General features: G+C 37.9%; 1 protein-coding gene across 2 annotated transcripts in view; it reads left to right on the top strand.

Moving 5' to 3' along the window:
- Window positions 1-1,489: 1,489 nt before the first annotated feature.
- hmga2 (high mobility group AT-hook 2) overlaps window positions 1,490-15,380 on the top strand; it is a 58,028-nt gene continuing 44,137 nt past the window's right edge. The window contains exons 1-2 of one of the 2 annotated variants that reach the window (XM_012958527.3): window positions 1,490-2,276; window positions 3,983-4,072. In XM_012958527.3, the coding sequence (XP_012813981.1) occupies window positions 2,172-2,276; window positions 3,983-4,072 (195 nt within the window). In that variant the 5' untranslated portion in view covers window positions 1,490-2,171. The remainder of the gene's footprint in view (window positions 2,277-3,982; window positions 4,073-15,380) is intronic. The other variant, NM_001113874.1, reaches the window with a different exon arrangement.

Here is a 15,380-nt window from a genome sequence, read left to right as displayed (position 1 = left end):
ATTTTCGTTATCAAAGGGCCAAGCTTATCCTGAAGCAATCATTTAAAAGTACAATTTGTCCATCAATAAAAACTATAGTTTCAAGTGATATTGTATAATTGAAACTAAGAAAACTACCAGCTTGGTCCTGCAAGCAACTGGACAATGGGCACATTTTTTAAGCAAGTCTGTGCTAGAATTGTGCCATCCAGTGTTTTGCAGGGCAAAGAAGACATTGGGGCTGGTTCACTAAAGGTCAATAAAATGAGCGCTATTTATAGCATGTGTTAAAAATTTTATTACTTCTTATTTTTTGCGACTTAACACTCGATTCACTAAAAGGACACTTTTCATAATTAAGAAGCGATGTTCTTTGCGTTATCTCGCGATGACATATTTTCAAGCAATATATAACGCAGCACGCAACATATTACGCATGTAACTATTACTTTCTGGGAACTACCGTTCTGAAAAACACCATTTCCCTGAAAACTGGAGGATGCATCACTCTAGGGCCAACATATACTTGAAAAAATACGACTGCAAACTCCATGTTGTGTTGCCAAAAGCTCACAAACCGCAATTTTCTTTAAGTACCGCCTACCCCAAGTAGGTGTTAATATTCATACAGATTAACGTGATATTTTGCTCGTTTAATGCTTCATATGTGTTTGTGAATCATGCAGTACTATTTCTATTCGGTAATTAACGCAATGCGTTAGAAATAACGCTTTGCGATGATGTTTTTTTTGCGCACCAAACAATCGCAGATGTGCGATTGTTTGGTGCCCACTTACTGTACAATAATTTGATGGATGGATGGCACAGAAATTGGTTGTAAGGGAGACAAAAATATTAAATGATGGTGTATGGCCACCTTTACTTTACAAAAAAAAAAAAAAAAAGGCAGACTTGACAGGTCTGAAAAATTAGATTTGTATCTATTTCATATTGCCCTGGAGTATTTAAGACTATCAGTCCCTTCAAGGCAAATCTTATTTAAACCCTAAACAACTGGACCATAACAAATGAAGGTTTCTACATTGTGTGTAGCCTGAATACCCTGACACGTTGGAGTTAGAGTGAGAAGCAGCCGGCTCCGATCCCGCAGCACAGCTAGAAAGCTTAGGCGAGAGAAGGCGCTCCCGGCTGCAGGAGAGGGAAGCTGAGTGAAGGAGAGGGAAGCTGAGGGAAGGAGAGGGAAGGAGAGGGAAGCTGAGGGAAGGAGAGGGAAGCTGAAGGAAGGAGAGGGAAGCTGAGGGAAGGAGAGAGAAGCTGAGGGAAGGAAGGAGAGGGAAACTGAGGGAAGGAGAGGGAAGCCGAGGGAAGGAAGGAGAGGGAAGCTGAGGGAAGGAGAGAGAAGCTGAGGGAAGGAAGGAGAGGGAAACTGAGGGAAGGAGAGGGAAGCTGAGGGAAGGAGAGCAAAGCTGAGGGAAGGAGAGGGAAGCTGAGGGAAGGAGAGGGAAGCTGAGGGATTCCCCCAGCCTGTCCCTTTAACTAGCTTGGAATGGGGCCACTGGCTGCTTTAATTGCACTAGCCACGTGAGTTTGTTTCAGTGGATTCTCCCGGCGCTGCCGCTGCTGTATTTCTGTTATATCTGGCGCTTCTCCAGACTCTGATCGCTGCCTCCTTCGCCCTGCCTCCTCCTATTTTTTCCACCCACGGGTAAAGGTGTTTTTTTTACCCATCCCACTTTAATCCGTGGGCTGGCCTTAAATCACATGCCCTACTCACACAAACACAAGCCCTCCCTTACCCCCCAAATCACACACACGTGTGGGCATCCAGCAATACTTAAATGTGCTAACCTCTCCTAACACTAACTGCCAGCTCCATGTAGGTAGGGAACTCGCCTCTCTCCAGTTACCTCCTGTGCCCTATGACCTTGTTTGCCCTCATCAGATCTAATCAGATATCGATCAGCTATCAGTTCAGTGCCTGTGCCTGATCTCCCCTTTCCATCCCACAGTGAGGCATTTGAGCAGTTTCTTTTGTGTGAGCCCCTCTTGACTTGCTGGTCAGTGTATTAAAGGAGATTCCCTCGCTCTCCTCCTCTTTCCCTTCACTCGCTTTGGCAGTAGCAGCAACAACAGCCGCAGCCGCAGCAGCAGCAGGACGTCCGGTTCGGCGGCTCCTCGTGTGGATCCCTTAAGGTGCTACAGATCGCCGGGCTTGGGCACACACACTCACCATGAGCTCAAGGGAAGGAGCCCGCCAATCCTCGTCCGCGGAGCAACCTGCATCCCCCTCACAGTCTCCGAAGAGGGGGCGAGGGAGACCCCGGAAACCGCAAAAAGTCAGTACCGCACATTCCCCCCCCCCCAACACACACACAAAAATACACACACATACACACTGTACTTACGCACACGGTTATCTGTTGCCCCGCAGTGCGCCCACAATTGTGTTGCACACACGCATTGATACATTCACTTGTGTGTAGGCGCGCACATTGCCTTGTGCATGGGGATTCTTCTCTCATTCATAGAATCGCGCACAGAGCTGACTAACCACTTGCACTGCCCCGGCACACATTGATAGGCTGAGCTGCTCCTCACTGCCGCGCCAGCATTCTCCTCAGGCAGCGGCACACACAGCAGGGAGCCACCGGCTAGGGGCGCCTCACCTACAGCCCTGTGAGCCTCACTGAGGAGCAGCACTCTCTGTGGGTGCAGGGGGCCCCTATTATTCACCGGTTCATACACTACTCTCCCCCCTTCCCCCGTTAAGATTAAATGTTAACTCATGTTTTTTAATGGTATCTGCAGTACATTTAAACGCACATCACCTATAATATATACATATATACCGTATATATATATATATAATACCTGTCCATTCCTGAGCTGCTCAGCTTCCTCATACTGTGGCCACAGAAACAAAGCAGGACATTTAACTGAAAGTTCTACACGTGTCTTTGTGGTATTTCTTTTTGTACTTGCACCGTCTATAAACAGTCGCCGGAGTGTTCATTGTTTTATTGTTTGCCCGTACTAGCCATTATTATTTAGGAGGGAAAAAGAGCTGTCCAAGTCCCAGAGATAAATAGTTTATCTGGTGTGTGCCGGCATTGCTAAAACAGGACTTTAGTGAAGGCTCACTTGTTTGTGGTTTTCCTTCAGGCTTTATGGGGGTTGCCATGTGCTAAAAGGGATGTATTGATCTGTCACATTTAACATACAGAAAGGAACAACTTGCTCAAAGTGCTGTTCAACGTTTCTGTAAAGCACCTCTTCCTTTAGGAAGTGATACAGCATTTACATAACGTTTTGAAGAGGGGGGCAATCTAGTTGCTGAGCCAAAAGTGTTTTATTTATGTTTGATAATCATGTAATGTGCTTCCAAAGTCCCATGCAGTGCAGTTAGTTGTTGTTGTTGTTTTTTTATAGCCACAACCCTATGCAAAGCCCAATTCTTTAGAAATTGTCTGTTAAAAAAACCAAAAACTCTTTAATTTTTGTTCATCTGGTAAAATCTGCTGGGTCATATAAAAAAAGCTTTGACATTTATTCAGGTAGTCACAGTGTATGGTCTTTCTGAAAGCTGTATTGATTGCTAAAAATGCAATTTGCAAAATTGTCAGCCATTGGGCATTGTGCACAACTTTTAGTCAGCACTAGACTAGAAATGAATTTGCTCTTTAATAGGGACTGCACATAAACCTGCCTCTTAACATTGACACCATTGTGTATGTCTATAAAGTCTAGTCTAAATACTTTAACAAAATGCATAACCCCTTTTTGCTCTCTGTGTGCATTAAATGATATTACTGCTGTGTACTCTCTAAGTACAGAACTTAACTTTTTATTACCCATCTCAGTGTGTAAATGTTTTTCTTTCCTGCAAATCATAGGATTTAAACATTGGTTACATATGTTTCAGGGTGAGGTTTTAGCAGTACAGTATATCATGAGAGAAAAAGGTTTCAGTTCTGTTGTAGAGTGCAAAATAATTTCCCACATTAAATTCCTTTTACCATATCAGATTTATTTCACTCCTTAGGAGCCAACAGCTGGAGAACCCTCTCCCAAAAGACCTCGGGGTAGACCAAAAGGGAGTAAGAATAAGAGTCCCTCCAAATCTGCACAGAAGGTGAGTTTAGAAGAGCATTATCAAAACTTTGCAGATTGTATAGTCAAAGATTAGTAGTTCAAAGTATATCTGTGTCCTGCAGAAACTGGTTAATATTGCCTATTGTTCTGTATATACATTTATTTGGTTTATGTTAAGCAATATTTTAAGAATTAAAAATTAGTCTAGAAAAGTTGTAAATTCTCAGTTGAGCTCTCAGCAAAGATCTTTTTAGAAACAGATAAATATTTTGTTTCACCTCTAAATGACTGTCTTGAGAAAAGATATTTGTAAATTTGTTTTTCATGTTCTAATTTTGTATTTTTCTAAAAGTGATGCATAAATGTCTTTCTCCTAATCTGTGATTATGAATGGTACATGAAGAATTCATTTACATATGGCACATTTGGGCTTAAAATACTAACATAGAATAAGACTTGTCTTTCTGAATAAACTTGTGATTGTTGAAATGTATGCTGAAATGAAAATATTTTCAATTTTTATTTTAATTTTACATACCTTAACCCAAACATGAGACTTGAATTTGTAGGCCAGGCATTCAAATCTAAAGAAAGTACAACAAATTGCTCTCTAATTATTTCCAAGGCACATGGCTGTTGGTTTATTTGCACTGCAAATATTAATAGATATTATAATACATGTCTTAATACATGTTAACCTTTAGTAAGTGTTAAGGAAGATCTCTTCTGCTGCTCCGCATACCCTTCCACTGTTTTGAGTTGAGAGAAATTTGATCTGTTGGAATACCAATCTTTGAGTCCTAAAATGGGTATTCATGATGTTTTACTATTCAGAGGTTTAGAAAGGGCATCTAAGGTCCTGTTAAAACACACTTTTCTCTGTATAGGTACAACAAATTGACCTTTTTAAAATGTTATTTCACTGCAACCAAATAATTATCCCTACTTTTTAATGTTATTGCTCTGAGAAGAACTTTTCTTATGTAGGAAAATCACACATTTGGGACAAACATACATCTGGTACATTTATAAAAGATAATCTTATTATCTATAGCAATGCATTGTGGGACAGCATGGGTGTTTTGCACTAGGGATAAGGGAGTCAAACATGCACCTTTTAGTACCCACCCACCAGACATTAAAAGGTTTTCATGATTGATTTATTGGGTGTTTTCTTGCAGATCATTATATTTTGCCATTAAAAAATGTATTGCATTATCTGTTAGGAAGGTAAAAATACTTAGACCATGTATTAGCTGTTTGGCTGGTGTTTTCTTGAAAAATGATTTTTTTTATTTTTTATTTTTTTCGATGTTTTTCTTGTGCTACTTGTATTTTATTTACATAAACTGTCCTTGAGGCATTTCAAATCAATGTCTGCCTGAAGGGAATTCACTATATAATTATTGACTCCATTCTCATGTGTTATCACTAGTAAGACTGTTATTTATGCTTAACTGAGCACATAAGCTGCCAAAAATAGATTGTCAAGACGTTTGATGAAAAATGTAATTCTTACTGATGATCTAGAGAAACTGGTAAGGTCACAAAAATGAATATTGCACTTGTATATCTATATCCATTCTGAACACACCGCTATCCACTTTTTCAGAAAATGTATCCAGATCTCCTTTTATTGACCTTGATCTTGTCTAACATTAGTATAGGTATGGCATCCATTAATCAGAAAGCTCCAAATCTCCCATGGACTCCATTTTAATTAAATCAGATTTTTAAAAAATGATTCCTTTTTTCTGTAATAATAATAAAGTACCTTGTACTTGATCCCAACAAAAATATAATTAATCCTTATTACAGCAAAACAATCCTATTTCATTTTTAAATGACTTTTAAACTAGACTAGACTAGAAAACAAGTCCTGAGCATTCTTTATAACATGTTCCATACATGTATTGGCCTCAAAAAATTATAATAAGGGGTATAAAATAAATAACATGTTTATAAAGCTCCATTTTAATAATTAAAACTAACCCTGTGCATCCATTGCAAAGTTCCAATTCCAATATTTATAATGGTGTACTATTTTTTAATGTCTTACAAATGCCAAAATTATGCCAAGGTTTGGTGTTCAAAAGCTGCTTTTGTGACTCCTAACACATCATTTGTTCATAAAATGTTACACCCTGCTGTATACGCAGTTAGATTGATTACAGCTTTATAACTATTTGTGATTTTACCCATTAATGTGTGGTGTATTTTTTATTTTAAATATGGCCCCATATTGTTTATAGTACCCTGCGCATAGGGGAATGCAAACATATGTATGTAAAGGTTGAATATTTTTATTATCTTAAAATTTTAGAGGAATGGAGACAAGGTAAGATAATAGAGGTAAGTGGAATTATGATGTGAACCATCAAGTTATAGGATATTTAAAGTTGAAGTAATGGTGAGAGATGTATTTTACATATAAAACTTTACCAGATATTTAGCAACCACTATAACTTTAATTATCCATACCTTCAGTTGTCAATAGGAGCTCCCCATCTTTGACCTCGTTTGACAGTGACACAGTAAATATTTACTAACTATGCTCTGGGCTGCTGTTGATGCTGTGCTTAAGGTTCCTTGGAAATCAAAACATTAACAGAAAGTGAGGTTAAATTTATTATAGAAGCTAATGCAATTAATGCATTCTGATGCGCTGGTTTCTCTGCTGCCATTTTGTGTTACTCTGTTTAATTGCTAACCATCCTTGCATTGTGTTGTGGCTGTGTGTGTGTATATAAACTGTATATTTTGGGTTGGTCCCTAAGTATAAGCAACTGACAACAACCCAAAGCTGTGAAAATGAAAAAGAAAATGGAGAGCTGATAGAGGAATATTTAGAGGCATACATTTACAGATAGAAGGGCCATGTTGGCCAAAGATGCAATGCAATTTGTATCCTATTTATTTCTTTAGTTTAGTTCCTCTTTAAATGAATATGGTAGATTTTAGTGTGTGTATATAGTTTTTATTGCATGTTGTGGAACAATAATGGGTTAAATGCTGCATTTGTTATAGTGTTTTTATTCATGAATAAAATCTCCTGTGATCATACTCCTGTATTAGATGCTTGGTTCAAAGTTTCTTTGTGAATCCAAGCAAACCTTTTTTCTTTTTGTTTTCTCAGATCTATTATTCTTGTGTTGAGCTTTCCTGGATTGACCAACTATTGCTACTTCCAGTTGTGCGACTAAGGAGAAATATGCTGACAAATAATTATCCCCATGTAAAATAATGTGCTAGTAGCAAAAATTGTCAGGAGTCTAATGCAAGACCTTCTTTTAATCAAGATTTTTCCCTTCCCTTGAGCATTGATTTCTCTTAGAGAGGTGAGGTTTGAAAGAGTGCTTAAGCCTTTAGAAGGCAGAAGGAAGTCTAATGTTACATGAGTATTAATTGCTGAGGTAGGGACTAGCTTACTCTTGTGTTTTAATAGCACTAGGTTTAAATAAAAACACTTGTACCCTACACCCTCAAGAACTTTTCATATTAGACTTCATACACTAAACAACACTGTGTATGAAGTGTTCCTTCTGTCTTGTTAAATAATTAGGTATATATTTTAAGTGTTACAGATTTATATACCTGTTGTAAATTACCAGGACTGTGCTCTGGCACACGGGGAGATTAGTCGCCCACGACAAATCTCCCTGTTCGCGGTACACTTATGTCCCCGGATTGCCATCCCACCGGAGAAAATGTAAGTGGCCGGTGGGATGGCACACGCTGCGCAGGCGATTTCGGCAAATCGCCGAAAAGGGCCACACGTGGCGATTTGCGATCTTTCGTGCGACCATTGTTTTTAGCCTACAAGTTAGAGGTTTACACTTCAACGACAGTTCCTGAGTCGTTCTTTCATGTGTATAATTAAGAGGATGTAATTGTTACTTTTTGTGTTCACATTTTAAATAATTGCTTTATGTTTTGTTTACGCAAGAAGACTGGTCTTCACCCATATATACATATACCGGTATATTTTAAATGTTTTAGCTTTTTTCTACGTAACAATATTTCTAGGTATAGTAGACTTAAGTGGTAATGTGTAGCCACTGTCTTGTATTATCACATGTAAAGTTATACTTGATGAAATGATGATCTAAGCCTTTAACATTGCTACATGAGTAACATGAAACAGGTGGTTGACTGTGTCCAGGTATAGGTATCCTGTTTTATGGGTAACAGTTTAGTCATTAGATGGCCTTTAGGGTTTTGAATAATACATTACATACAGTATAAATTAAATGTGAGCATAGAAATATTTCATTCTTCTGCATTTGGTGCAGACCTGCCATTTTACTTAGCCACCAGTACCTTTGTAATGTGTTAGCACACGCATCAAGGTGTGCACAAAGCTAAAAACCATGACCGGTTCCCAGTGCCCCAAATAAGTGCTTGTGCAAACACTGTTAGGGCTCTTTTGTTTCTGTGTTCTCCTGCATTCCACCACAGGGGAGTGAAGAAACAAATGCATTTCACACTTCTGTATGTGTCTGTACTTACACAGGCGCATGTTGGTGTTTTACCTGAGTTGGGCATTTATATGCGCCTGTGTGAGTACAGGTACATACAGAAATATAAAATGCATTCCTTCCTGCGCTCCCCTCTGGTGGAAGATAGGAAGGAATGCTCGTGAGCACAAACCCTAAAGCATAGCTGGTAGAGAAAATGTAAAACAGGTATTTCTAACTGTGGTATAGCAGTGAAATAAAAAAGAGTTATACACCAAAATCTTTGTATAGAACTAGAGCAGATTTAGAAAAAAAATCCCAACATTATACACCTTTAAACAAAAGGCAATTAAATGTTTTGAAGAGTGAGTTTGTAACTTTTATTTCAAACCCATAAATAGACATTTTAATGTGGATTACTTAATTAGCAAAGTGTTGCTGGTGCAGTGTTAATGCCAGGAACTACCTTGCTATTTGAGGAACAGTCAAGGCAACCCCCACCATTCAACATGGCAAGCTACTTTATGTGGGCTGTCCTATTAAATCCCATGTTTGCTTTCTTCCCTTTTTAACAGCTACCAATAGCTCTTTAAACTCCCCTTATTTTCCTTTACCACTAACTTGTGGTGTTTAACAAGACTCCAATGTTTCTAAGGTTTCCTCTGAGCAGCAAACAGACTAGTGAGAACATAGTAAAGAAACATTGTTTTATTGTCATTTTTACATGTGAAACTACAAAGACTGGGCAAGGCAAACTCATGTTTTGCTACAGGGTCAAACACATCAGTTGAATACTGAGTTTTATTTATATCCTCTGTAATTCTGTTTACTCATGTTACATCCAAGCATGGTATAGGTTTGTGTGTGCATGTATGTACTGTATGTGTATATGTTTTTGTGTAATATATATAATAATAATTTGAAGGTTAAATTTGTTATTCATATTAAAATTTTAACTTACCTTGTTTTTTTTTCTGCTACCATGGTTATTAAATATCTTTCCCCAGTCCATGTCCATTCCATGTCATAGGCTGAACAATATTCTATAACCTATTAGTCAAGTGAGGTAAAAAATATTTGTTTGATCCTTTGAGGAAATTTTAAGGAAATGCCAGTCTATGGGGAAACTCATTCAGCTTGATTGTTTTATTCTGAGAAAAAAACTGGAAAGAATTGCAAACCTTATTCCCCACCCCTTTTTTTCTTACAGGAGATTTAAAAAAACATTTTTATAAATCGGGCACATTTTTATTTTCCTCCCTCGCTTACCTTTTTGCTACTAGATAAATATTTTGTTTTTACAGGTTTTAAATATATTATAAATTTAGACAAACTTTTGCTCTAGACTAGTGGTTTTTGGGCTATTTTTGTTCAAGCCCCTTTTGATGGTCCAGTATTTGGCACTTTTTTTTTTTTTTTCTATTTGCCGCTATATGCAGACTGGGGTCCTAGAACTCTGTTAGAGAACACGGGAATTCTTCCCTAATCTAAAACTTTCCTTTTGTCTGGGTCCCTCCCTGCAATTTCTCTTGTCTGCCCCTTAGGGGGCCATCCCCCCCCCTTCATTTTAGATGAGTATACAGCTATTCCTTATCAAATGAATTGTCTTAAACCTTATCAACCAGCAGGTAAGCCCAGTTGGATATTCTTCCCTCCTTATCAAGGCATTGTGTCTACATGGACCTAGATTTTAGACAGAATGAATACATAATCTATTCTAAGCATACAAAAGGATCTAGTGTAAGTGCTGGTGGTAAAATGGGAGTTGTAGACCACTAATGGTGGTAATTGGATTGTGTTACTGTTCAGAGCCACCTCAAATAGTTCCAGGGTTCAAATAGCCAGTGCATAGGCAAGTAGTGAACCCTACTGGATTCATAGCACAAGGGCTTTCAGCTTTCATTAGAAGTATGTGTAGTCAGCAATTCTGTCTCTGTAAACCATATGTTTATGGTCTATGACTTTCTGCCTTGACCTTCCTTAAAGGAGAATGCAAGTCAAAATTTAAAAAGCATACTGACCAATAGTCCTCCTATTGTTTAGTAAAAACAACACACTTTTGGCTCACCTAATCAAATATTTACTCACACTTAGTCACACTTACTTCACATTTTCTAGAACAGGCAACCATCTCTAAAAAGGTATTCTCCCTTCTTGCTTCATACTGCACATGTTTCATTTCTTCCCCCCCTCCCCTCTGCCAGATCCACTTCTGATTGGCTGGTGGGCATGTGTAGCTCAGAACAGGAGACAGGATCAAGTTACACACATGCTCAGAGAATAGGAAGGCTGCCGCTGGCACCTACAGGAAGGGGAGAGAGATTTCAGTGATGTCACTGTAGACTTCACACTGCTGTAGGCTGCCAGCACCATATTTCAGAGAAGCATGCAGGGATCTGGGAATTTAGATATGCAGTAAGTACTTAAAAAGAATGCCTTTATACTTCTATTAACCTTTCATTGTCCTTTAAGATACAGTACATTGCAAAAATGGACCGTCTGTCCAGTGTTTCTAGTTTTCCCTGAGAAACCTTCGGGCAAATGTGAGATTAGAGCTCACCACTAGTGAAAAGTTAATTTTTTCACCAGGCATGGATTCACAGCTAAATTCCGCATTTCACCATTGGTGAATTTTTTCGCAAATATTTGCCACAAAAAAAAATTTTGCTCAGACAAAATTCTCCAAGACAAAATGTTGAGACAAAAAGAAAAGAACTAAACACTCAATGCATTTGAAGAAAAAACGTTGCCACATAAATTGTTGCATTCAAAAAAATGGCACCTATTGACTTCAATGCGTTTTGTAAATTTTTCTGTGACGCAAAACAGGACAGATTTGCTCATCACTATTTACCAAAGAAAAATTCACCCATTTTTCATTCATTTTATAAGCTTTTTTTCATCAAATGATGAATGCTACTAGGGGTATCTTTGGAGGCACAGATTCTCACTGCTAAAGATGCAAATTACTATGTATTTAAATTTGAAGTACGCAGGATAAACTATGCTAAAGTTTATTTGCACACCCTATGAGGTTCTTGAATGGGAATATGATGCTTTAAGAAAATTACTGTATTTGACTTATTTAAAAGTTCCATTTTTTTAGTTCAATATGCTTTTATTGAAAATTTTTAATGTAGAATATTGTCAAAGACAGAACATCAACAAAGCCCTGTTTATTGCTGTCAAGATGAATATTGTATTCAACATTAAAGTGCAAAAAATAGTTATTTCAATCTCACAGCATATAACTGCTGTGCTGCCTCCAAATTCAGCAACCCTACAGCACGTAAGAGAACCTTAACCCTCAGATGTCCTGGTAGAAGTGGCAGAGTGGAAAGTGGCTGGGGGACTTGGATCTTAGATAATATAAAGCAGCTTTAAAATAAATAAATACTTTTTGTGCCATGTATGTGGTACTCTGTTATCCCTGTCTGCTATATATATTATAGCAGACGATTAGTACACCTCCAACGAAGTTTTATTTTTTTTAAACTAATGAGACAAACACCAAACACACCCTGAAAAAATGCCACTGAAGTTATTAATCTATATTAACTTTTTTTTATTTTTTAAATTATGATCACATTTTTTTTCACCACAACAAAGTGATTAAGTAATAAATAACACAATCTGTGACAAAATAACTCCATATAAAGACATATTAAACAAGCCTGTCATTTGAGATAATTGTAATCCCAGAATTCTGTATCTTCCCATAAAAATGGATATGCCACTCTCTGCAGGTACTCTAAATTAGGTTTATGGTACCACAATTGGTTTCCCATGTTTTGACTACCACTAAATTTTCCATGGACAGGAACATTCTTTTGCCGATTATATATGCCCATGTGCCATACTTAAGTTATTCTAAAATTACTCGATGAAACAGACTGGATTCCCAAACTAGGTGGTTACTTGTTTATACACTTTAATATAGAAAGGCATTCCTTTACAGTTTACAGTTTTGAGAAAAATAAGTTCTTGATTTATTCTTTAGCCGACACAAACTCATTTCAATTATAAATGGCCAAATGAGAATTCCATTTACAAATAATAAGGGGTCAACTGAAGAGAGATGTCTTGGGTACCATTATAATTATAGGAATTTTGAACATATACAGTTCACACAATACACCATCCAGACAGGTCACATTCTCTATAATAAGCGATATCATACAATGAAACCTGTACACTGCTAGTTTGAGCTCTAAAAATTTGATTTAGTATGGCAAAAGGTGAATATAATGATTCTTCTGTACCGTTCTTTATAGGTGATACAGATGGCAGTTTCAGATTTCAATAAACTTCTATGGTTACCTGGGTTCCTAGGCAACAAACCATAGCACTACTCTTCTGTTGTAGTCTATTAAAACAAATATGGTTTCACCACAATAAAAGTGCACAACTTCATCTGTTCTATTTAGGCACAACTGTAGCATACAGTGGCTGTTTAAACTTTCTTTAGATCACAAGACCTACAGCAGATACACAACACTATCTGGTACAATTGTAATGGTTATTTTTAAAGGAGAAGGAGAGGTTAAAGCCAAGAAAGCTTTATCACAAAGGTCTATGTAAATACAGCCATACGCACTCACAGCAAAGCTGCTCTATCAAAAGAAACACAGGATTTCTTCTTGTCTTCATTTATGTAAACATGTTCTTCGGTATCAGACCTCCTCTCTCAAAAAAAATTCTTTGTTCCCTGGGCCCAAGTCTACGCAGCTCTCTCTCCTGCTACCCCCCCCCCCCCCCATAAGAATTCACGTTTGATCCGGCTAGAGCTACAGCACGGAAGCTACAGAGACCAAGTTAAAATTGCAGCTGCTGTCTTAAACGAACAGAGGGAGCTTCTAGGGCTGTTTACTCAGGTATGGTAAGGCTTTCTGCAGAATAAATATAGCATTCTAGGTGGTGCTAATGTGGCTAATCTATTGGCAGTAAAATGCCAAAATGCCTTTCCTTCTCCTTAAATGTTTTCTAGAAATCATGATAGTGTAGCTACATCATCCGTTTGGGGGTGTATTTACTGAATATGTATTGTCTGTGGCTCCACTGAATACAGTAGAACTGGTGGATCTTTGGTTACAAAATGTATGAGTAAATTCAGTTGAGCAGATCTATCATCCTTGAGAAATTTGAGATACTAATTGAAAACAAATCTGAAAATACTATATTGTTGGTGTGTGATTGTATAGCCACTGCTTTCCCCTGCATTTCCAAATGTTACGTAAATCATATGCTTTACTGCTGGCGATTCATACTGACGCCAATGCTAATGTATTTTCAGGAGATTGTTGTTTTTCAGAGGACAATGCATTACCCCTTGTGCCATCACCCAAAAGCATGGCTGAACACAGCAGCATGGTGTAATTATTGCTTAAAGGGGTCATTCACCTTCCAAACTTATTTTTTGTTGTTGTTCAGGTGTTTTTAAACATCAGAAACAGACTTTGTTGGTTTCGAAAAAAAAAATTTCTGACGTTTGAACTTAATAGGCCGATTTTACCAAAATTCGAGTTTGGATTTTTCACATATTCGAGGAAGAATGCGAATATACTCAACAATATTGTTAAGAATAGTTGGTATTAATGACAATTTTGCAAAAAGTCGCCAGAAAAATCTTGAAAAAGCTGCAAAGACTTCAGTAGAAGTCAAATATTTTGTTGCATGTTTTTCTCTTAAGTCTTGTTGGTTAAATTTTTTTCATGTCCATTTCATGTCCATTTTTTTTTTTTTATTTTTTTTTTACCCGCATACTCAAATTTAATGCTCCTTTGTGTTTCATTCTGGCAGCTCAGAATTCCAGGCACAGCCTCTGAATTGTTACAATTTGCTACATTATATACAATCAATGATAAAGAAATGTATCAATTATAACAGCTGCCTTTAATAATACTGAGAGATTAGCAGGGACAAAGATAAGAAATGTATCAACTAATGTATTAAATTAGAACAGTTTACATAGTTGGTGGAACCCCTCCAGGGATACATTAGAAGGATAAAAATGTAACTTTAAAATTTTAAGCAGTTAGAAAAAAGTGTATTTCTTGTGTACAATTAAACGCAACAAAAGTATTTGTAAGGTGAACAACACCTTTAAAATAAAAAATGAGAAGACCAGACTTGCCAACCCTCAGACAATGTACAAATATAATATATATATATATAATATATTAGTGTGTGTGTGTGTGCATGGCCAGCCAAACAGTCGTGCAGCTTGAGATAGCAGCTGAATGTGTGTGTGGCTTAAGCCTTAAGGTCCCCATACACTATAAGATCCGCTCGCTTGGCGATGTCGCCAAGCGAGCGGATCTTCACCTGATATCCCCACCTACGGGTGGGCGATATCGGGTAGCAAGTGGCTTGAAAAAAAAATAATCCGATCGTTTGGCCCCATTACATTTGCGGCCATGGGGCAGTCGGTTCGGGGACCGCATCAACGAGCCGATGCAGTCCCCGATCCGACCGGATTTTCTAACCTGGCCGATCGAGATCTGGCCAGTTTCAGGCCAGATATCGGTCGGCCAGGCTGCTCTGTTCTGCCCATACACGGGCCGATTAGCTGCCGAATCGGTCCATGGGACCGATATCGGCAGCTATAGTTGGCCCGTGTATGGGGACCTTTAGTAGTAATCGTAAGGGCAGATATAATTCTGTAACCTTTTTCTTCAGTGAAACGAATACATTTGTTTATGTAAGTATTGCTGCCTTTAAGTATCTTCTAACCTTCTATGCAGTTTGATTAATTTCTCCTCTTGCAGCATTTCTTGTTGATCCAAAACATTTAAGGGGGTTGTGCTATTAAAAGTGCAATAAATCTGAAGGTAGAATGAACTGCTTATATGTTTAAAGCCCAAACCTCTCTTTGGTTGTTATGGGTTACTA

Source organism: Xenopus tropicalis, chromosome 3 (genome assembly GCF_000004195.4).
Source record: "Xenopus tropicalis strain Nigerian chromosome 3, UCB_Xtro_10.0, whole genome shotgun sequence".
Classification (NCBI taxonomy): Eukaryota; Metazoa; Chordata; class Amphibia; order Anura; family Pipidae; genus Xenopus; species Xenopus tropicalis.
This window is presented reverse-complemented; position numbering and strand designations above follow the sequence as displayed.